The sequence below is a fragment of the Barbus barbus genome, assembly GCF_936440315.1.
Source record: "Barbus barbus genome assembly, chromosome: 32".
Classification (NCBI taxonomy): Eukaryota; Metazoa; Chordata; class Actinopteri; order Cypriniformes; family Cyprinidae; genus Barbus; species Barbus barbus.
The window spans coordinates 6,158,609-6,183,602 of NC_136760.1; the positions used below are offsets into that span (position 1 = coordinate 6,158,609).

General features: G+C 36.3%; 2 protein-coding genes across 6 annotated transcripts in view; both read left to right on the forward strand.

The window, feature by feature from the left end:
• Positions 1–416: 416 nt before the first annotated feature.
• On the forward strand, positions 417–13,197 carry LOC306852042 (regulator of G-protein signaling 9-like; the record flags this gene model as incomplete). Of its 2 annotated transcripts, XM_079388635.1 has the most annotated exons (19): positions 552–617; positions 2,018–2,114; positions 4,098–4,148; positions 4,348–4,454; positions 4,833–4,884; positions 5,078–5,136; positions 5,295–5,371; positions 8,084–8,165; positions 8,281–8,349; positions 8,928–8,957; positions 9,058–9,119; positions 9,289–9,402; positions 9,495–9,610; positions 9,803–9,890; positions 10,089–10,227; positions 10,331–10,413; positions 10,517–10,640; positions 12,546–12,964; positions 13,041–13,197. In XM_079388635.1, the coding sequence occupies 19 exons, from the start codon at positions 552–554 to the stop codon at positions 13,195–13,197; spliced, it is 1,992 nt and encodes a 663-aa protein (XP_079244761.1). The 2 variants fall into 2 exon arrangements, with proteins under 2 accessions (XP_079244762.1, XP_079244761.1); XM_079388636.1 differs by lacking the exons at positions 12,546–12,964; positions 13,041–13,197 and having other exon boundaries at positions 417–617; positions 8,281–8,343; positions 10,517–11,109.
• A 1,004-nt stretch (positions 13,198–14,201) lies between these two features.
• LOC306852129 (myocardin-related transcription factor A-like) overlaps positions 14,202–24,994 on the forward strand; it is a 37,839-nt gene continuing 27,046 nt past the window's right edge. For 2 of the 4 annotated variants that reach the window (XM_079388786.1, XM_079388785.1), the window contains exons 1-3: positions 14,202–14,345; positions 15,061–15,132; positions 18,528–18,726. In XM_079388786.1, coding sequence (XP_079244912.1) covers positions 18,603–18,726 — 124 coding nt within the window. In that variant the 5' untranslated portion in view covers positions 14,202–14,345; positions 15,061–15,132; positions 18,528–18,602. Of the gene's footprint in view, positions 14,346–15,060; positions 15,133–18,527; positions 18,727–22,367; positions 22,565–24,994 lie in introns of those variants that run through there. The other 2 variants (XM_079388788.1, XM_079388787.1) reach the window with 2 other exon arrangements.

The following is a 24,994-nucleotide window of genomic DNA, read 5'->3' on the forward strand; positions in this document are numbered from 1 at the left end:
TTTCAGAATCGTGATTTGTTTTGCACTTCTCGGCCACCGTACATAACTCCTCAAATTACAACACAAGCATATAACATTTTTTTTCTTTTCTTGTTTATTAATTGCAGAGCCTAAATGGTCCTGCATAATATGAATGATAATAAAATAAACATTTTAAATGCGCAGATTTTCTTTTTCTTCGCAGTAAAACCTTTTTATATACGATAACCACAATAAGAAATGGTTTATGGATTATAATAATCATAAATCCAGCTCAAGAGGTTTTTTTTTTTTTTCAATTCAATCGTGTAGTTTGTTGTCAACCCCAGGTGCCTTCATGTGAAAAAGATGACACCACAGTGCCATCTATCGTGTTACTGTAATCACTGCCGTCAGCTACAGGTTACCTCCATGAGCAGAGCTGACCTGATTGGCGCACACAGCCATCGTCTTTGTGTGCATCAGTGATGATTATAGATTAGACACAGCCAAAACGATACCTACCGAGTATTTCTCATTTCATTTTCTCGTCTTCGACCGTCGACAGACTGTGACCGCGTGAAGAAGCGAATATGACCATAAGAAATGTACGGGACCACGGGCAGAGATACAGACCGCGTATGGCATGCCTGAAGAAGGTGGGTTGAGAGCATCATCCGTAGCTCATCTGTGTTATTTACGTTCTCGGGAGTGAGATAAGAATAATGCTACATTTGATTTCTATAATCTAACAAGTAATCCTTCATGCCTTAAGATCCAGTGATATTTCTGCTTGTCTTGCTGTATTTGAGCGCAGCAATATAATTACTTTAATCCTCATTATCATGTAGTGTTGTGGGCTGTCAATTTCACTTTCGATGGTGATTCCATCCATTCACAATATTAAAGCGTCTTGTAGCCAATATGCCAAAAAAAAAAAAAAAAATGTTACCTGAAACAGAAACAAAATATTTTAAGAGTATGCCAGCATTGCTCTTGTTTTGGTCACAGAGAAACTTTTCAATTAAATAAATTAAAATTGTAAATTAAATTGCGTTTGTCTTTTTTGTTTGTTTGTTTTGATTTTATTTATTTATTTACATACATGCATAGCTATATTTTTCCTACGTTGTTTTCAGGTCAGATTCAACACTCCATGCACATTGATTTAGATTTTTTTTTTTTCACTTCCTAGAGTTTGTTAATTTGTTTTCCAGTTGCAAAATGTATTTTTATTATTACTCAGTGCTGACTCACAAACCCCCCCCCCCCCCCCCCCCCCCAAATCTAATTAATTGTTAATTTGTAATTATATTATAAATATTCTAAATTTTAAAAAGTAAAATTAATTGCTTTACAACAATAACAAAAATGAAACTGGTGTCAAAATCAAACTTTTCAACCACTTTAAAATTCATTGATGAAGAAAACTCATAAAAACTGATTTGTAAACTCATTGCATAATTTAGAAATTAAAGAAATTGTTACATTTTATATGCATTGTAAAGATGTTATGGCATATGAATTAAAACATTTTTACAGTGTAAGTGTTAATTGTTTATCAGCAGCTTACTCTCGGGGAAAGGTCACTATGTTCTAATAGTATTAGTCTAGCTTTGCCTTGAGCCTCCCATATAATGCAGTCCCTATTTTATCAGTATGATACTTCAAACTGCACACTTGAAGTGATCCCCCCACAGTGCGATCCACTAGAATATGTTTTATTAGTGCATTGCTTTGCTCTTTGCCAATGCACAGATATTAATGACCCAATAACTCAGCCAAGAGCTTTCTGTGATCCAGACCAGGGTGCAGCAAGAGTTCACAAACAGTCTTCAAAAGCCAGAGACCCTGACAAAGCAAGAAAAACTTCAAACAGCTGAGTCACAAATCAATCACAGAGCATATTTTAAAGAGGTCAGTCGCAGTCCCTTCAGACCATAACCCAGCAGGGATGACTTCACGGTGGAATAATTTAGTGAGATGTGCACACAGGCTGCCACAAGGTAAAAAAAATTGATGTTTTTATATTGTATGTATACATTTTTTTGCATGTTAGGTGGAGAACATGGTGTTGGAGATGCAGGACCCCAAAACTGGAGTGAAATCTCAGACCCAGAGGCTTGTAATCACCACCATCCCACATGCTATAACAGGTGAGATCCTAAGAAATAGCTGCTACTATTACTCAATAGCCAATCTTTACAGATTTCAAGCTGATGAAAACTATGAGATGTAAGACACAGCACTTGTAATTAAAAATAGTAGGCTCACCTACTCCTTTGTATTGATTCCTGCTGTTAGATTACTCTTCGGGAGTGCTAATCATCTGTGCGCTCCATGCATTATGTGGGTCTGAGACTGAAGAATCTATTGCCATGACAACCTCTGAGCAGCTGGTTGCAATGACTCTCTCCTCTAGGCTGCATGGTTTCAGGGAGGAGAGCTCTTGTAATCTCCACTGCCGGTCTTAATGCTGTCAGCCAGCTACATGTAACATACGGCGTATGATTAACTTAAATTTGTGATTGCTTAAACTTAATTGGAGCCTCGGATTATTCGCAGCAGTTTTGATATAATTTATATAGTGGAAAGACACCTGAGGATTTAAGTTAAAAATAATTGAAACGATCTGATTTGCTCTTCAGGCTAGCAGACACTAATGAAGCCACTCAGATTCACCCCTGCAGAGATCTTCTCATTAGTCTCCTATCACGAGAGCCTCAGCGGGACACACAGTGGTGCACCGAGTCATACCTATTTTGAGAACGCACCTTTGTATTGTGTCCAATACTGACTGTTGTTTTTCCTTTAGTGGTCTTTATGAATCTCTCATTCAAAAATAAATAAATATAAATGATTAACTTATAAATTATATACTTTGTAATTATTCCCTGCCTCCATTTTTACTTCCAATTCAGCATTTTTATTTTGCATATACTCTTCTCTGCCTCTTAAATCTATGGTAGGCAAAGTTTTTCATGAACATTTTTTGATATACTGGTTGAAAGTCTCTTCAAAGTCTGATCAATCTATAATTAAAGGGTTACTCCACCCCGAAATGAAAATTTTGTCATTAATCACTTACCCCCATGTCGTTCCAAACCCGTAAAAGCTTCCTTCGTCTTTGGAGCACAATGTAAGAAAATATCTTAAATTGTGTTCCGAAGACGAACAAAACATTTCCAGGTTTGGAACGACATGGGGGTAAGTGATTAATGACAAAATTTTCATTTTGGGGTGGAGTAACCCTTTAAAGTGGTCTAAATATATATATATATATATATCTTCTCTGGAAGGCTCAGGACCATAAAATGTTCATCTAATCATTGCATTCGGCCCGAAATTCAAAGCCAAAATGTGAAGACTTGACAAAATACACAGAGACAGACACTGAGGCAAAGCAAGGTAAACATTGGCTGTGTTTTTACAAAGATTGATGAATTTGATGGAAAGTTTGTGTTTCAATCATTATGACAAATTTGCGGAGTTTCTTCTTGATATGTTAAAATTCTAGTTATAAGTATTCCTAATATGTTGGACCTTTTATTGAAAATAGCCTATTTTACTGGTTAAGACATGCCTTCACTTTTATAGACTCATTAGAGCTGTGTTCGTGATGTCGGGGGGGACTGACACACAAAAGGAGCATTTGCAAAGATTGTTTGAAAACATAAACCCTTTGGATATTGTTCGCCGATCGACGACCCACGCAATAGTCACAATAGTCTCTCATTATGTTTCAGAAATGCTCATGTTATTATTGACTGGCTGCCAGGATGCTTCTCTAGTTTCATTTTAGTATCACTGAGATGCTAGTTTTTATTATGATGATTTTTTTTATTTGTTTGTTTTCTGTTTTCATTTAGTATGTTTTTGTCTTTTTTTTTTTAATGTCTCTATAGATTTTATTTCTTTTTTTCATCATTTTAGTATTGTGGATCACTAAATGAAAATGAGAAATATTTTCTTGGCTAACTATAATAACCCTGGTGTGTGTGTGTGTGTTTTGCTGATGACTCCTGGTGGGCACATTCAATCTGAAGGCCAACTTTCCCACCCACTGATACAGTCTTTTATTACTCTGAAATGTTTTACTATAACTGTTAACGTGTTTATTGCATGCATTGTTCTTTCAGGGGAAGATATTGTTGCATGGATCGCTAATCGATTTAAAATAGATGCTACGGGTAAGTCAAGTACATAGTTGTTGTTTTTTTTGTAATATAATAATTCTGAAAAAAAGATATCCCATTCCAGATCTGTATAAAGTATTAAAGATATGCTTTACGATATTCTTGCTATGCAATTTGATGGTGTGATTTGGTGTACTGTTCATTTGGGTCTTGTTTAAATGCATTAAGTAACTTTCTCACTCGAAATGCTTAGAGGCCCGAGCTATGGGGACCATGATGGTGGCGTTTGGGTACATCTATCCACTACAAGATCATAAGAGACTCATCCTTAAACCAGACACATCCCTGTACCGCTTTCAGGTAACTTTCACAAACAACCTTCAAATACTGTGATAACATATCATTATGGTTTCCATGAAAATATTAAGCACACAACTGTTTACAACATTGTTAATAATGAGAAAGCTTTCTTGAGCACAAAATCAGCATATTAGAATAATTTCTGAATGAATTTCTGGAGTAATGGTTGCTAAAAATGCAGCTTTGCCCATTGCAGAAATGATTAACATTTAAAAATGTATTACAGTAGAAAGAAGTTGTGATAATATTTCATAATATTACTTATTTTACTGTTATTGATCAAATAAATGCAGCCTTGGTGAGCATACAAGAGTTCTTCCTTCCATATGCTTTGTACTAATCTTTTCCATTCCTACTTCTGTACATTTCTTCTTCCAGACCCCATATTTTTGGCCTGCGCAGCAGTGGCCGGTGGAACACACAGACTATGGTGTGTAATCATCTTTCATTTTTCATGCATGCTGATAGGTTGTCATAGCTATAATTCGCAGTGAGGTTATTCATTATTCTTCAAACAGCTGTCTGAGATAAATAATTTGATAAATTGCTTTCATGTTGAGTCATATCACATCTTTAAATTGGCTTTTACTGGCAAGGACAGATGTTTATATGTGTCTTTCCAGCCATTTATTTGGCAAAGAGAAATATACGCAAGAAAGGGATGTTGGAGCTGTATGAACAGGTAATTGAACATCTTATCCTTCATTGTCTGAATACTCATGTATTAAATATATATTAATTTCTCTGAAATCGTATGTTTGTAATGCAGAGGAAGAGGAACTCATTATTACATGACAAATTACAAGACTAGACATAAAATGTGTATGTTTCTCTACTCAGGAACAGTACAACAATCTTTACAAATGGATGAATCACAAGTGGGATTTTATTGTAATGCAGGCCAAAGAGCAGTACAGGTGGGTCACACTTTACTTTAAATATTGCAGAATATTTATGATTTATCATGGCTCAATCAATCCGTGTATACACAGGTTAGTGAATCTTAGTGAACGTTTTTCTTGCTCAGGCGTACACTGTCTGGCCAAAAAAGCATACTCTTAATATTTCATTTGACAGCTTTTAGCTTTGATTACTGTGTGTGTTTGTTGTGGCATTGCTCCAACTGCGTTATGCAACACAACATTTATTTCCATCAAGAGTTGCATGAAGTTTTGGCCAAGCTCTTGTATGGACAATATGATAGTCAAACCCTTCTTTAAAGCCGACTCCATCACATCTCAAAGAATTTCAGAAGGGTTAAGGACACAACTCTATAGTGACCAATTGATGTGTTAAAATGATTTTTCATGCTCTCTGAATCACTCTTTCGCAATTTGAGCCCAATGAATGTGGTCATTGCCGTCCTAGGTACTTTTTCAGACATGTTTCTTTATTAAAAGCTACACACTGCATCAATTAGGGTTAAAAGAATTGTTGCTGAAAATATATTAATCACTACAAAAATAGTCCAATCCTAGACCCTTCTGTTGTAATGGAGCCAACGAGACATGAGGTGTATGGATCCATGTGCAAGCTTTTATTAAACAGAGACGTGGTCAAAATACAGACAGGGTCAAACATCAGTTGACAGATATGTTGAGGACAAGACACAAGAGGATTCCGAGGCCATGCGTGGGTCGTCGATCGGCGAACAATATCCAAAGGGTATAGACAAGAGGGGTAATCCGAGAACACGAGCAATAGTCCAAGCAGGGGCAAACAGAAAGTTCAAACGGAAAGACGAAGGGTTAATCCAGAAAACACGAGAAAACCGACAAGGCAAAACAAAGACAACTAAGTGGGTTCCGTATCGCAGCTAAAACTAGGAGAGTAATAAACGCAGAACAATACTGGAACTAAACAGAAACACAGAATGGCTCGTTAAGGCAGCTAACACTAGGGGAGTGCTGTACGCAGAACAATACTCGGCAACTAGATCAGGAACTGAATGTGTTTTATATGGTGTGTGTAATAGTTCTCAGGTGAGCATGTGATTATCGCAATCAGCTGTGTGTGTGTCGTCAGTGCAATAATAGATGATGGGAATTGTAGTCCGTGGGTGACGTGCAACAGTAATGTGGTGCAAGAGTCAATTCGATGGAAAGGCGACCTCTGGTGGCTATCGGGCGGAGGGCCACAGACCGGATTTGTGACATCAGTATTTGCTTATTTAAATCCAAACAACAACTTTTTGGCCAGGCAGAGTGTATTTTATTCATATAGCTATTGGTTTCTGCATATACAGTGGTGGCCAAAATTATTAGAACCCATGGCAAATTTAGAGAGGTTTCAGTTGTTTTTGTTGAATTGGCCATTACAATACCCATAAAACAAACTATTGCCAGAACTACCTGCGGCGGAAGGAATCTGCTGGAATATTGAAAATGATGGACTGGCCCCCTCATAGTATTTACCTTGGCATAATAATAAGAGTTCTGTACATGGAAATGACATACATGTGAGCCTCAAACGCCACTGTTTCCTCCTTCTTATGTAAATCTCGTGAATGCAAAAGACCACTGAAAAATAGGCGAATCAGAACATAACACCGACTATGACGTTACAGTCAGGATCACTAATAGTTACGCCCCCAACATTTGCATTTACCCGCCAATGTTCTAGGCCAGCCACCAGCCAAACCATCAGAAGTTCTGCAGGTATTGTGAAGAAACAAGCGAGGAAAACAGCGAAAATGACAGATCATGGAAATAAATGTCATGCTCCAGGCTGTGCAGGGGATGTGAAGTGCAGTGATGGGTTAGTGGGTAGCCACTAAAGGACATGGTTAGCTCCTTGCTAGCGGTAGCCTGTTACATTACAATACATAAGATTTAACTTACCACATAAACAGAGTAAGGAGAGATGACTGAGGATGATAGCTAATGATTTACAGATATTGCGCACCACTGACGAGCATCTGATCTTGTAAAATGTGTGGCAAGTACTGCCGCTCCATAGTATAAACAGAGTACATGCGACAGCGAATCTCGAAAGTGAAAGTGAAACTAAAAAGCGATTCTACATTCCAAAGCAGTTTCAATGCCCAGTATATTAATAGTGGCTCCCTGATGCCCGCATATTATTTACAGTATAATTGCCCAACGATATAGCTGGGCAAGAAAGTATTGAAATATATATTTTCCCTGTGCTTCCTTCCTGCTGTGTGAGCTACTGAAACGAGCTGCACTGCAAAATCAGAGCAGAGCTCAATTTTGAGCTGCACTGTGCACCAATCAGAGCAGAGCTCAACATTATTATTCATGACCCTTACAAATAAGGTAATAACAAACCATTTCATTCTAGGGACAAATCCTAGGGTTTTAAATGGACATGTAAAATCGTTTCTGGAGACTTTTTACCTTACCACATGCCTTCTATGTAAATATCAGAGAACAATTTAAAATATTGTATCAATGCATTCTATGGCACCTTTAAAGTTAAAAGTGGATAAAAACAGTACGAGTCACTTCATCTGATATTTGTTGTGCTCAGAGCAACCATATGCATGTTTCATGAACATTATGAAATTAAATCATGTTTTAGAGGAAAACAAATCAATATTTTCAGATCTGTCAGGTGTTGTAATAATTTTGGCCACCACTGTAAAAGACACATTGCTTTTTGTGTAGGGCTGGTAAGGAGAGGAAGAAGCCAGACCGGGTGGTTTTTGACTGTCAGGAACGGGCCTACTGGGTTGTACATCGGCCACCGGTGAGTTACATTTAGACTGAGTATATATATATAATAAGGTCAGTTAAAGTGACATATTTCCTTGCCAAGTGACTTAAAGATGTGAAAGTACAATTGTGCTATTTACACTCAAAAGCCAGGAACTGTTAGTGCCATGGACCATGGACACGACAGGATGGTCGACCCCAATATGGAGGAGGTAAAGGTATGTGTGAAAAATGATCGTAACTTCTAAAGAAATAAAATAAACATTTTTGACGTTGTATAGTTGGTCTGATAAAGAATCTTGTTATGAGACATGGAGCTGTATATCCAACATTAACAGATACTACTGCTGAGATTATATTTGAGAGACTGTTGTGCTGGGCTTATCAAGGATATTTCTAGTATGTCATCTTATATCCAATAGGATTTAAATTATCATAATCTGACTGCTTGCCACTGCAAAGGTCTGACTGCATTCAATAAAATAGCTTTGTCTTACACCCTTTCTATCTTTCTTTTCTACAGATTCCTAAACTTATCTGTTGAGACACATGACAAGAAACAGCAGATTACTCCAAAATGAAAACACACTCATTGGATCATGAAATTGGATGGACTCTGTTGAATATAAATTTTCTTAAATGACATTGCACGTCCACAAGGAGACCATGTTCACTCTCTTCACTGAGACTCATAACACAAACATTCTCAAATGTCAATCTTTGACTTTCAAAACTGTCCTTTAGTATGACCACTTCCTTTCTTTGCGCTTAAACTGTTTCTAAAATTGTTTTACAGAATAAAACACCTGACTACTACAGAAGAATAGTAAGTACCAAAGAACTTTAACTAGTACAGATATTTAGATGCAAAAAGAAATGATCTTTTTGTTTGTTTTTGACCAATGAATCATTGTGTTTTCTTGCAGATTATGTTCACTCAGCAGTGTATCATGAGACCAAGGGTGAAGTCATCTGTGTCAATTGGAGCGTATGTTACTGTGATATAACTTATGTTATGGGTAGAATCCTGTATATGAAAAAAAATCGTAAATATATTATATTAAAGTATTTTAATACATAATTACATTACATATATTTAATGTATTGTAATAATATTTTCATAATATACTTTTTAATTTTATTGTAATTTTTTGCAGACTTGTTAAGTACACAACAACATACAAAGAGCATGACCCTTTTCTCCACGCCTGCCTCCCAAGCAACCCCTGGTTAACAGATGATGTTACATATTGGACCCTCAACATGCCAAAGTGAGCCAGATACAAACATTTTTATTTAAATAAAAGCTTGTTTTTTTCTTAATTAAACATTTGATTAAATATTGTGTGTTTGGTTTATACAGTGTTGAGACCCCTACTAAAATGAGGGTGGAGCGCTGGACTTTCAGCTTTGGAGAACTGCTTATGGACCCTCGGGGAAGGGCCGATTTCCGCCTTTTCCTTAAAAAAGAATTCAGTGGTATGCATTTTTCTAAACTTGCTCCACTAGATGCTAACATTTTAACAATGTTGGCATTAGACTTATTAGGTAACTTGTTGGTTTAGATCTACCCTATTAAGAATGCAATCTAATTGTTGATACTAATATTCAAAACTGCAATGATTATTATTTATTAGAGGAGACTGTGACTATAATCTGATTGCTGAATAGGTGAGAATCTTGCCTTCTGGGAGGCATGTGAGGATCTGAAATTGGGTGCTGCTGAGACAATGAAAGAAAAAGCTCAGCAAATATATAAGTAAGGAACACATTTTTGGCAATTTATTTCTGTTAGGGAAAGTAACCATTTTCAGCAGCTGAAATGTAATAATGTCTTGCTGAATGTATGTATGTGTATATATATATATATATATATATATGTATATGTATATGTAAAATAAATAAATAGTAAATATCAGTATTTAACTCTGCCATTTTTTAATTCTTATTTGATTAGGACCTTTTTGGCCCGTGGAGCTCCACGTTGGATCAACATTGACGGCAAAACAATGGATGTAACAGTGAAGGGTTTGGCACATCCTCATCGTTATGTACTGGATGCCGCCCAAACTCACATTTACATGCTCATGAAAAAGGTCTCTGATCTCATGTAAAACTTTGCAGCTCAAATGCCTTGTGCTGTTTACAAACTTGAATTTAATTTTGGCTTTTTGAATTTAATAATGATCTGTCATTAAGGACTCATATGGGCGATACCTCAAGTCCCCAGTCTTCAAGGAAACTCAAAAGAAGGCCGTTGCTCCTGAACCACACAGATTCAAGTGAGATGCGCCTTTCTGTTAGTTCCTATATATATTAATAGACTGTCTTCTAATGCATAAGTGACATTAAAAATGTTCTTTACTCTTTTCAAATGTCTCCTAGTGAGATGCAGTTGGAGCAGAATGCCAAGAGAAGGCGGCCCAGCCTGAGTCCCATCATCCTCAGACAGCAGGAGGAAGAACAGAAGGCCAAACTTGCAGCAAGTGGCCCGGTGGACATCACACAGGTCATGAGCAAACTGGAAAGGAAACAGAAAAAGTGAACCTAGAGACCTAGAACACAAGAATAGATATAAGCAAATATTTATGGCGAACAAAAAGGAAAACCACCTTTCTGGTCAAAGCAATAACCAGATTTGCAAGCCAATTTATTTATATAGTGTTTGTAATATTACACAGATATTTCTAGTTTTTTTAAGTTTGCTTGATATATATTTTTGAAATGGCATCAAAAACTTCCACTTAGCCTTTTTATTAGGCCATTATGTTATTCTTTCACTGTCTTGTCATTCACAATCATTTTTAATATTTGTCATTTTCATGTTTTGTCAAACGTCATATATCGCCCTTTCATTTCATACAACCGAAAATGATCAGATGTTGTCCTCCTCATTACTACAGTTTGTTTTTTCTAATGTTTGTTCCATTTACAAGTTTGCTGTAAATCGTGAATTTATTAAAATACATACTAAAACCATTTCTGCCATCTGTTGTCACGTCATTTGTGATTGTTGTTGAGTGAAATGTATATATGTTTCTCATCAGTTTGTGCATAGTCTTGTATTAAAATAACTTTGACCTCATGTCATTAACTGAGAGGAAATCAACATGCTATTCTGTCATCAATTACCTGCAATGACTTGCATTATTTCATAAGTACAAGAGTGGTCCAGGCTGTTTTTACTATACAGTGAAAGTGAATGGTGACCTTGGCTCAGAAGCAGAACTTTCAAGGCAACAGTGTCAGTGCAGCATAAATCACTGCATCTACTTTTATGATGCTTTAATGAAGCCTGACAGTAACCTTTCACTGTATCGAAGAAAGCAGCGTAAATATTCTGCTAAACCTTTCCTGTAGTGTAAAATAGAAGAAATGGGTTTAGAACAACATGAGGGTGAGTAAATGAAAATAATAATAATAAAACGAATTGTTGCCAATATGTTGCTTTTTAATATGTTGCTGAAAAATACTATCCTGAAAGTGGATTTATGAAATTGCCAAAATTAGGTAAACCGAGAGTTTAAAATAATTTTATAGCTTGATTCTATTCAATTTCTAATCAAAGTGTGAAGTCAAAAATATAGTTTTAATTCATTTAAACATGAATAATAGAATAAGTTAGATGCAAATAATACAAATTACAGTAAGATTTGCAAAGCACAGATTAATAAAGTTAATCTATAATCTCGGGAAAAAAAGGGTACAACAGCTGTCACTGGGGTGGTGCTCTTTTAAAAGCTACTAATATGCAGAGGTGGAAAGAGTACGCAAATATTCTACTCAAGTAAAAGTACTATTACCTTAATGAAATTTTACTTAAGTACAAGTAAATGTACCAGTCTAAAAATCTACTCAAGTAAAAGTAAAAAGTAGCTCATTTAAAATTTACTCAGAGTAAAAATTACTTAGTTACTTTTTAACAGTGGGAGTTGACGCAAAAATGGGATAAGCCAAGGGTGTCAAACTCAGCTCCTGGAGGGCCACAGCCCTACACAGTATATATATCAGATGGATCAGCTGTGTTTAATTAGGGTTATATCTATACTAATCTAATCATTTAGGCTTATTTGAAAACTACAATAATGTTTTGATATATAAGACATAAAATGTTGAACACTCATTTAAAAAAAAAAAAATAATAAAAAAAAAAATATATATATATATATATATATATATATTTAGTACTGCCCTTCAGAAGCTACAGAAGGTACATGTTTCCCAGAAGACAAAATCAGTACTATTTACCCTGACCATCAAATTCAAAAAGTCTCATATACATTTCATTGATTCGGTGGATGGACTTCCTGCCAGAAATGCACTGTATTGCATATTTTCTACTCCTGATTGCAGATTACTCAACAAAAACTGTATTTAGTACTAATACATACTTTGCATGATCTGTGTCCCACAGCTCTGCAGGTTTACAGCACCTGTGCCTCATTTGGCCGTGTATACTGGCATTTGTGAAGCACAGTCCACTGCCTCCCCCGGGCTCATGACACTGCCCAACAGTGCTGCCTGTCCGTCTCCCATCAGCGTCGCCATCGACAGCACTCCAGCCTCAGAGAGGAGGTTTGATGGCAACGGAGGGCTTTCCTCCTCCCATTTCCCATCAATTGCAGAGGCATCAGTATCAGAGGAAGAGAACCAGCCACCTGCCCCAAAGTCTCGTATGGCTCTGTCACTGAGCAGACTCCTCCGCAGAGGATGCAATGCCCCATCTGTCTTTGCCAGCCTATCCCCGAAATGTGCTGTGGCTTCAGGAGGAGGCAAAGTACAGCCACTTGGAGTGGAGCCGCTTGCACAACCTCAGCCCAGAAGAATTGGAAAGTTAGTACATACACTTTTAGGCCTTATTTTGATGTAATTTTACAATATATGAAAAATAACCAAACTGCCATTTCAGCTTTTTTCAAATGAAAGTTGACATCCCACCTGAATGTCGCATCTACCCCATTGATTCAGAAGATGAGGAGGACGACAGTCCTGATACAGCAAGAGGAGGTGTGAAAGAAATCATTTGTCCGTGGGAAACTGTCACCAAACAAGACGGAGCTGGGTAGAAGAGTCATAGACGAGTCAGCAGAGAGGAAGGAGATACACTGAACCAATACTTGTGTCATAAATATTCTGTTTTACAACCCCGAGAAGGCTGTGGTAGTAATGTATGAAGTAACCTCATCTCTAATTGACCTGTCTGTTATTCTTGATGGCTATTAGGTAGTGCCTACATGTTTTTGTAGCCAATGATCTGGTTATAATATGTTTAAATGGTGGTTTTATATGCATATATTCGTATTCTGATGTCACTGTTCTTTTATGACTGAAGGGGCCTTATTTTAAGAGATTAAGATTTTGTACTTGGCTTGTTCACTGTTTTATATAGCTGAAAACATGCATAAATGTGAATTGCTTTAAGAAATGTTATTTTCATAGAAGTAAATCTAGTAAGGCAGTAAAACGGAATGTGGATACACTTTTGCTGTCTGAATGTATAACCTTTAAAATGTTTATAGTTCGCTTCAGAATGTGAATTTGTTCATGACTCATGTTTAAATTGTGTAAGTGCCTCAATAAATCATTCGAAGTTAGTTATTCTGATGTGCAGTTGTTACATGTGCTGTATATATTTAGCGTCCAGTGTTATTATTTGTGCATTATTTTATTTATATTTTGTTTCTTTTATTATAAAACGTCCTTACAGAGGAAACTGGAAAAAATTGTGTTGATGGGGACTTTTATTTTAACGCAAAGTAATCTAATCCTAACTTCTTATTTTCATTTAAGAATTATTCAACGCCATTGGCCTTGCAAGCACAAGACCACACGTTATTGTCTGACTACATTGTTTAATTTAATTTTACTTTATGTTATTTATCATTGTATATTTATTATCGTTTGTTATTGTTTCTTTATTATTTATTTAATGTTAAATCGTTTTGTTTTCCTTTTTTTTTTTTTTTTTGATGTTTATCAATATTCGGAAGACAATTCGTACATTTTTTGCAGTCATTCATCTTAATCTGCAGATCGTGATGTTTTTATTTTAAACAGACTTTTATTTTCCGGAAGTGCTGCCCAGGCCGTGTTGACTGGCTTCACAGCACTCTGCGGCTGAACAGCAGAGTAGCCGGATGCCTCAGCACAGTTTTTAGAGTTCATGAACACCTTTGTAAAGCCGAACGGTTGTTGCGTTTCACTTTGCGACTCGGTAAGTCGTCCAAATCAAACAGGTTCGCATGTGAGCCCCCCTTTAAACGATGTAAGTTTAAAAACAGTAAGAACAAGTAGCGGCATGTGACAATTCATCCGCTTCTGTTATATTGTTGCTCAGCGCACATTTCACTTGATCCACTAGTGTCTGTTGCTACATACATGCAGCTGTCGCGACTAGGATCTGGCCTGCTAAGTTATATCTGGCCTGTTTAGTCTCGTTTAACGTGATGAATTTCAAATGTATGAGCTTCATGGCAGCACGAGCCTCTCATTTTCTGCTATGTCGCATCAGTAATGCATGTGTTAAAAAGAATCGTGTGTCGTGGTTTGTTACTTTCTAAACCAAATCACTGTCATAATGCTGTAGGCTGTATGATTATACTGCTTGTACTGGAATATATGCTGGGACACACCTACTAATCAACAACACAAGCGGATCTTGATGGACACAGAATAGCTATCAAGGGACTTATTATATATGAATAAAATCTGGCCTATTTAGGGCAGCTCTTCTATCTGCATGCTCATGAACTGGTATAAAACAGGCATTTCTGATTATTACATAAGCATCTGCATTGACTGCTGCTATGCCGACACGTATCTGTAACTCATGGCGTAATGTAAATGTTTGGCTTTGAGATATTGTACAATGATTATGTATTTGTCTATACACAAAGTTTAATTACACATGCTGATCCTCTCTTTCACAGGGCCTTCAAGATGCTCTCAAACTGTGAGTGGAAATAATGCTGAAATCTGTTACTGTGGATCTCATATTTAAGGTATCGTGCAATTTAATATTGATTAACAAGTCATCTGTACTTGCATGACAAATTCTTAATTTCTGACCTACTCCAGAAGGCCGTGCCTATCCATATTATGCTATTTGGTCTGGTTAATGGGGTATGGGGTTACCTGCGTCACTTGCCAATTTCTCAGGTGAAGGTTTTTAGCATTATTTTTGTGGCTGATGGTTAAAGGCAGGCGTGGACCTGCACAATGAGGAATGTCAGAGAGCTTTATATCTTTGCCCTTGTCAGTGTACTAGACCTGAACACTGCATGTCTGAACACTGTTTCCCCTGTAAAGTTGGAATATTCTTGCAAGATAATCCCTTTCTTAGAAATATAAGGAATAGTGGGTTACACTTTAGAATAGGGAACACTTACTCACTATTAACTACGAATTTTCCCTCAATAAATTCCTAATTTGCTGCTTATAAATAGTTAGTAAGGTAGTTGTTAAGTTTAGGTGTTAGGTAGGATTAGGGATGTAGAGTAAGGCATTAATATGTGCTTAATTTGTACTAATAAATGGCTAATATTCTAGTAATATGCATGCTAATAAACAACTAGTCAAGATACCCTAAAATAAAGTGTTACAGTTATTTTATCTATCTTGTATATTAATTTAAAGATTCTGCAAAGAAAAATAGTTTATGCTTATATAAAGCAGTGGTTCTTAACCATTTATGCTCCAAGTGTGACAGCTGCCTTTTATTTATATTTATATATATATATATTTAAACAAACCACTTGTTTTATTGGATTAATTTTCTCATTCGGTTATTTATTAAAAAAAGATTTCGGTTTACATCTTGATTTTATGTTTTTTTTTTTTTTTAGCATTTCTATGTTAATTAGAGAAATTATTTGAACATTTTAGTAATTTATTCATTTAAATATTTTTAATTCATCCTGTTGCCCCCTTGGAAGTTTGCCGACGCCCACTGGTTGGGAACCTCTATTTATCAATTTATGCTAACCATAAACTTAAAACTGAACTGCTATATTGCAACTACTAAGTTGCACAGTGTCGCCAATTAGCTGTTCTGATTTGCCTTGGAATGAGAAGAGAGAAGGCATAGAGTGCTTCAAAAGCAGAACCAGCATGTTTCCATGAGTAACTGTGAAATGTACAGTTTCGCATCGTCATAAACAGTATTACCTCTTAGATCAGAATCAAGTGTTCTAGAGAGCCATGTGATAAGCCAGCCAGGTTTTAATATTAACACGTTATTGATTTGGTTTCGTAGCTGGCAGGATACAATGTACTGTAATCTAAAACTACTTCTCAAAGAAAAGGGCACAACTTGCCATGGGTCTTGAAACTCTGCTGTAATGGTTAGGTGTACAGCAATAGGAAAACTTTGAAATAGTCCCAAAAGGCTTGTCAAATATTAGATAACTGCTTAAAAGAAAATGTTTTCTTCTTTCCACCCCACCTCTCTTCTTTTGGGACGGGAGGGTGGGATAGGCGTATCAATAGACTCTGGATGCGGATGAGATTATAATGAAGAATGCATTAGCTAACAGGATGGACAATGCTTACTCGATGCATTACCTCTGTTATACAGTTAGACTTTGATTTGGTTGCTCTTTAAGAACAGCATTCTGCAACACTCCTCTAAGAATCAGATCTACTCCCAATAAATCAGTTCACCCAAAAATGAAAATTCTGTTATCATTTACTCACCCTCTTGTCATTCCAAAACTGTAAGATTTCATTCCTTCTGTGGAGTATAAAAGAAGATATGTTGAAGAATGTTGGCAACTGAATAGTTCTGGTTCCCATTGATTTATATAATATACAACATAGGCAAAAATACTATGGGAGTCAAAGAAAACCAAAACTGTTTGGTTACCAACATTCTTCAAAATATCTTCTTTGGTAAATGGGTTAGTAAATGGTGATGGAATTATCATTTTTGAGTGCACAGTCCATTTAATGTCAGTAGATGTGCTACATTACCTCACAAATGGAGAGTTGCATAATGTGCATTTGTAAATGCCATCTCCACAGTTTTAATGCTCAGAATGACCATTGCCATTACTGTGCTCCTAGTCAGATGATACTTCAAGTTGTTTTTAATGTCTTGTTGGAAACTGGGTCTAATGCTCCATGTGGAGATTTTACAGCTACAGGGATTGTCCTAGACTTCTTTCCAGGGCTTATGCCAGATTTTTTCTGCTTAATGCATTCTGCCCAACTGTTGGGATAAAGAAAGAAAAGGACAATGAAAGCTAAATAAATAAATAAAAAGGCTAAATTACAAAATCAGCAACATGGAGATGTGAACAGATGGGTGGGTAATTCAAATTAATCCACTATATGTGTGTGTTTGTACACTCTCCAAAATAAAAACAAAATGTTGTGAACGCACTAAAGAAATATTTTGCACAATGTGCTGGTTGCTTGATTTCATTCAGTGAGTGACAACTTAAGTTTTTAATAAAAATAAAAAAAGTTATAAGTTGTATGTACAAATCATGTGCTATACTCTGTGTTCTAAAATTTTTCTTGAATTTTTCATTAGCTACTTCTGAAATTGGATATTAAATATTTAGTGCTGTCAAACAATCGCATCCAAAATAAAAGTTTTTGTTTACAATAATATATGTGTGTGTACTGTGTGTATTTATTATGTGTATATATAAATACAAACATATGCATGTTTATATTTTTAAAAAATAGTTTATATATTAAATATATTTATATATAAAATAAAATAATATATTAAATGTATAAACAGGTACATATTTTCAAAATATATACTGTATGTGTTTGTTTATATATACATAATGAATATAAACAGTACACATTCATATATTATGTAAACAAAAACTTAATCGTTTGACAGCACTAGTTTTATTAATACTATGCATTGCGTTATACTATGGTTTGTAGGTTTTCATGCATTTTTCATTATCAAATTATCCAAAATACTTAACAAATGAATATGCACAGGGCAGCAGATGTGTAGAACTCTGAATTATTCTCACTCGCAGATTAGACAGCCATACAATCGCTCTTTGTTCTGTCGAAAAAGGAGACCAGACAAAGCGTTTTCCAAAAATCTCCTAAATCACTTACTGCTGGAGGCTTTGAGTTTTCTACCTGATATTATTTTACATGCTTGTGTAAATCGCTGCCTCCAGTCATATTGGAAGACATTGAGTGTGTGAGTGCCAGTGCGAGTTGCACAGTGCTTCGTGTGTGAACTTGTCATTTTTGTGCTTTATAAAACATGTAACACACCCACAGTGGTTTCACTGGTTTAAGTAAGCGAGTGATTTAATATAGGTTAATAGGACATGCAAGGCTCAATTTTTGTTTTGGCACAGACTGTGCTGTATCAAACATTTTCTAAAGTTTTTATAATTAAAACCTGTTACAGGTCTGACTGCTTCACCCACCTGTCACCCTGGCAGCGCAGGAAGTCAAGCGTGGGGAGGAGCTAAGCCCTGGCAACATGGTGTCTGCCCTGGGGAGCGGCTCTGTGCCCAGTCCTCAGAGCGAGGCGGTGACCAGTGAGCTGCAGGAACTCTCTCTGCAGTCTTTACCAAGCTTACTGCCCCTGAAAGAACGCAAGAATGGTGAGTTACGGCACAGTAGTGCTAATCCATTAGTGAAACTCCCTTCGAAAGTTAAGTTATTCAAACAATCTCTCCATTCAATATCATATGTAGCCTACATATATAATAGTGTATGATCATCGTTCGAAAGTTTGGGGTCCGTTAGGTTTTTTAATTCAGATTTTGGTTTATCAAAAGGGACAGTAAAGATATTTCAAATCATTTCTGTACTTTTATACTTTATATTCATCAAAGAATAAAAAAAGTGTCATGGTTTCCACTAAAATATTCATCAGCACAATTCCTCTCAACATTGATAATAATAAGACTTTTTTCTTCAGCACCAAATCAGCATATTAGAATGATTTCTGAAGGATCCGGTGACACTTAAAACTGGAGTAATGGCTATTGAAAATTCAGCATTTTCTTCACAGGAATAAATTACATTTTAAAATATATTCAAATAGAAAACATTTATTTTAAATTGTAATACTATTTTACAATATTCCTTTTTTTTACTGTACTTTATACAAATAAATGCAGACTTGCTGAGCATAAGAGACTTAAAAAAAAAAAAGAATTATACACTTGCTGACCTCACATTTTACACATGGTATTTAGTTATTACCATATTCATTAGGGCTGATTTAAAATGTTCAATTAATTATGATCTTCAAAATAAAATTGTAATCAAATCAAGAGCTTGTGAATCAAATTGAATCAGCAAATATTGATACTCAGCCCTAATGTTCAAATGCTGTGGTGTTTACATTGTACTTGTACATTGCAAAATAAGGTGAAACTGCGTTTCATTAGCCACTAGGTTACTATGAAGAATGATTTTAGAATTTAGTAGTGTGGAGTTTTAATGTTTCTCACAACAACAGGATGTACACACATGTTCTGTTGATGTATATAGGATGATTTTCTAATTAGATTTAGCACACCATAATGAAGTAATTCGATCAGTTGCAATGTTACAATTTCATATGCATAGAAGTCGTGGCCTAATGGTTAGAGAGTCGGACTCGTAATCCAAAGGTTGCGGGTTTGAGTCTCGGGCCGGCAGGGATTGTAGGTGGGGGGAGTGAATATTCAGTGCTCTCTCCACCCTCAATACCACGACTGAGGTGCCCTTGAGCAAGGCACCGAACCCCCAACTGCTCCCCGGGTGCCGCAGCATAAATGCTGCCCACTGCTCCGGGTGTGTGTTCACGGTGTGTGTGTTCACTGCTGTGTGTGTGCACGTTGGATGGGTTAAATGCAGAGCACAAATTCCGAGTATGGGTCACCATACTTGGCAGTATGTCACTTCAAGCGTACAAGTCTCTACAGCGTTAAAGCAGGAAACAAAGAGAACATCTTATGCTGATTTATGATTGTGTGTATGCTAAATGTGGCAATCGTGAACAAGGAAATGCATAAGCATCGTGCAGGTGGCTGATTCATTAAGTTATGTAATGCAGTTTCTTTTTGTAATGCAGTTAATATTTAGATCCTGTGGGAGTAGGGTGTCAAGGAAGTGTACATTATTGAAAGTGAAATGGCTTGTTAAATCTGTGTGACATGTAGAAGTACACTTCAAAGCGTGTTTGTTCAGCTCTCTGATATACAGCAGACACTCGGTTTGACTTCAGAAAGCTTTGAGGAAAGGATGATTTAAGGAAGTTAAGATTAAACCGCGCCAGCAGGAAGATGCACAGACGCTGCAGCATGCTGTGATTTCACTCCAGACGGGTTACATTTTCATTCTGAAAAATCTGTGGGATGTTGTTATGTAAGGTTTGCTGTGGTAGCCAGGTGAGTGGTGGGATGTTGTTGCTTTTTTTCAGAACTGCAGGAATGCTAATAAAGAGTTAAACTCCCATTTAACAGCCCCTTAGAAGCTCATAGCCTGCAGTCACCACCGCTCCCTTCTTCCAGTCTTCAGCCCCCCGAGCTGCACTTCATTGAGGGTTAAATGGTAGTAGCAGACATGTTAATGCAAGACTTCCATTTTCTCTTGCACAAAATAGAAGTGATCGCTATAAGGCATTTAGAAAACAATGTTGGCGTTTGGATGGATTTTAGCATGTAAATAGGGATGCACAGACAAAAATAACCACAGAAACTGCTATTTAGCAGATCAGTTACTGTTAACAACGATTTTGAAAAAAAAGAAAAGAAAAAGCAGCATGCATTTGAAAAGATGCAGGCAAAGTCTCTTTCAAGGAAAGTCTGTTCACTCTGCAGCTATATTTGCAATGTCTCTGGAAAGCTATTTCAGGAATCCAAGCCCAAGTCCTGTCTGCTTGAATGGGGAAATCCTGAAATCTTAAAATCTCACATTTAACAAAATTCGATATTAACTGTCCCATAAATGTTGCTCAAATAACATTAATGAAAGCTTATATTTCAGGCTGAACCAGTCAATGTGCATGTGTGGTCCGAAGTGCACATTTCTGTGATTATGGCTTTTTGTTATGACTTTACCAACTTTGTTTTTGTATATCTGAAGTCTTTGATGCAGGTTTAATTAGATATAATGTAAATGCTGATATATTGACAGTAAAGTGGTCCCATTTACAGTTGATGCACACATACTACACTGTAAAAATCAAAAGTTAAGAAAAAGTTGAGTTTAAGGCAATCAGCTTTAGGAGATTTTTGTTTTCTCAACTTGTTTTTTGTAGGAAAGTTTTGAGTTTTCTCAACATTTTGTTGAATAAACTGAATACAGTAAGTTGAGAGAACTCAAAAATGTCCTGAAGCTGGTTGCCTTAAACTTTTAAGTCTTCTCAACTTTTGATTTTTTACAGTGTAGTCTGTGCGCAACAAACTCGCTGTCTATAGAGAAATATTGTAGTCAAAATTCAGACGCGAATCCAAATTTGCATTTCTTTGCATTTCCAAAAAAGTGACATTCTTAAAACAACAATTTGGGACCTAGATGTTATTGTAAAATGTTATATTGAGAATTGAATTTAAAATGCTTTTAGGTAGAAAATGGGATGCAGAATTGCAGTAGAATTATAATGAATTGAAATTCAAAGAAATTCACATAACTAATTTTAACTAGAAAATGATTTTATTACAATTATTTTAAAATACTGTTTAAAATGAGTATTTTTGTCAGTTTTAGAACAGTTTGTGCAAAAGTTTCATTTTTGGCCAACAAATAACTTCAGTGAGTTTGGAGGTAATTTTTCTAAATTATAATCTTGGAAATTCAAGCAACAGTTGTCAAAATGAGCAATGTGCAGCTTAAGTAATCACTAAGACCTGTTTGAAGTGAAGAAGTTTGGACGAGGGAACAGAGGCTTGAGGAAGGATGTGTGTTGGGTAGCCATCCTAAGCACTTGATTGCATAACTTTGTGTACAGAGCAGAAATCCTGCCTCTAAGAAAGCAGGCGGTCAGGAGAATGACAGAGGGCTAAAGGTGATCTGGAATGTGTTTTGGCTTCGGTTTCTGGCTTGAGGCTCACACACGTTTACTTCTATAGTAAACGAGTGACCTCACATCAGGACACAAAGTTCCTGATCTCTCCTCCCCTATTTCCTGGAATGAAAAAAAAATGGCTTCAAGGAGCAGGAAAACTAGGAGTTGCTCAACAACACAGCTGAAAGCGGAGCCTGAAAGCAGCACTTAAGCAGCTAACACACCCACATCTGTAGGACGTGCACACACACGCCGGTGCAGAGCTGAGGAAGGTGAGCGGCACACGGACACACCCTGCTGTTCTTGGATCTCTCAGCAGAACAGCCCGGAGTTTAGTCATTCAACTTCATTCACAGCTTGTTGTGTTTTCCGGTCTTGAAATGGATTAATAAAGAGTGGCTGTGATTGTATCCTTTGGAAGGATATGGCCATTCATTCAGGTACAGTGCTTGTTTGGATTTTTATTTATTTTTTTATTGTTAGGTGATTGGTAACCATGGTTGAGATTTAACAACTTTGTTTAATAGCTAAGCTGTTTGTGAAGTCCTGCACAGGATTTATTGCTGTTTGAACTGAGGTCTCACTAAACCACAACATTTACTTAATCCCGAGCTCAAGCAGTTGACTGTTGAGGTTTTTAGCAATTAAAGATGTTAAACATTTTTGTGTGTATGGAAAATAACTGGGCTTAGGTTTTCAGATAAATGCTGGCATAATCAAACAGCTGTGCAATGTGGCTGATTAATTATTCCCATGAATATTCATTATACATTTAATTTTAACTCGATCCATGATCTTGACAACTTTATTTTTTTATTGACAATTTTGTCAGTTTTTTTTTATTATATATATTTATGTATTTTGTATGTATATGTAGTTTTTGAGGGGGCATATATTCTATCTATCTATCTATCTATCTATCTATCTATCTATCTATCTATCTATCTATCTATCTATCTATCTATCTATCTATCTATCTATCTATCTATCTAAATGTGTGTATGTGTGTATATATATATATATATATATACACACACACACACACACTCACTCGCACTATTATACTATTTATTAGTGTTTTCAGTTATTAATTGGTTTAATTTATTTGAATTTTAATAGTTATGTACTTTTTGTCATTTTTGTTACTTTTTGTTATTAGTTTTAGTTATATTTGTTTATTAATGAAAGATTAATAACTAAAAATTCAATAATTGGAAAAAAACTAACTAAACTTAATTATTAATATAATTTGCTTATTAATCTTTATTAGCTTTATTTTTTATTAGCTTTAGTTTTGGTTAACCATAACAGCACTGTTGAGCATAGACAGAAAAAGTAGGGGTGAGAGAAGGCGAATGCCAACAGGACGTGACCCAGATCAAACTCAAATGTCCTGAGCATCAAAACAACTTTATTAGGACCCTCTTTTGTGCATAAAACTTGCACAAAAAAAAAACAAAGAGTGGAATATATAACCTAAAAATCATTCATTTACCTGTGATACGCCCCGTAAACACAGAGTGTCAAAGCTCACTTACTTGTATTACTTCTACTCTCTTTCATTGCTTTCATACTTTTAAGTGAAAATCTCCAGAATGATACAATATAGAAACAAATATGTGGAGAGTCCACCCTGGAACTGCTCCAGCTGGAAGGGGAGGGATGTGTCAATGATAGATCTCTGTTGTTAAAACCAGCTGTTTTCTCCCTGAGGTCTGGCAGTGGAGCTCAGAGGCTTGAGGAAAAGAACAGACTCCTTTTGGGACAGAATGTCTGAGTCAGCAAGAAAAGGAACCGTAACATACCATGTTTGATGCTGCGTTATAAATCAGATCCAGGAGGTTTGACAGAGTCCTGGCAAAAGTCAGCGTAAAGAGTGATTTATTATCTGCGAAAGCCCACTCCTCCAGACGGAGGTGCCTTGACGTGAGAGATTAGATAAAAGACCAATTATGTGGACTTTTTGTGGCTTCGGTACCAGTCGCCATGAGATCCTAACATTGATTTTTAAGTGGAACCGATGGATTGATCGAAACTCTCAGGTCGTTTTCAGTCCCACTGCTGCAGTTAATATTGGATAACAGTGATGTTTCTGTATAATTGGTCAAGATTTGGAAAGTTAGTCCTGTGAAAATGTATGATTTACATGTCGTATTGCAACATTGTTGCTTTCCAGAGCGCAGTTACTCTGCCGTGGGTTTTGCGCTGACTGTCTCTGGGTTGCTGTGTGGTGTTCTATGTTATGTAACATTTTCAGATTGCTTGCCAAGTTTAACTCCAGCATGCTTACACAGGCCCTGAACATAACCGGATGGAGGGAGGAAAAGAGAGCCATTGCTTAGCATTAAATAGCCACGATCCGCAGCTGGCCTTAATCCCCCAGCAGCCGCTCGGTTTATCTAGACATCTTCTCTCGCGCATACTAACAAGTCAGGTGAATCAGTGGAAAACACATCTTTGCTTATTGTGGTGATAATAATAAAATGACAACAAGGTGACACTAGAATGAATGAGTATTCCAGGAACAAGGAAGCTTCCTAGAATTTTCTGCATGACAAACTAGTTTAAGGGAACAGAACCTTTCACATCTCTGCCAGGTATGAGACATAATCCTTATTATTCTTTTGTTTTAATTCAGCCATTATCAGCCTTTATTTTGGCAATAAAACGTTTACCAAGCCACATCGCTTCAATCCCAGTACACATTTACCCAACTATTATCAAAAGTATTTCTAAATAAATACAACAAAACATTTTCTTGCGACCTTACATGAAGTATTATGATAAAATGCATTATGAAGAAGAATTGGACCTGTTCTGCAGGTGCATTAGAGGCTAACATTAGCATCATGCTACATAAGACAATTTAT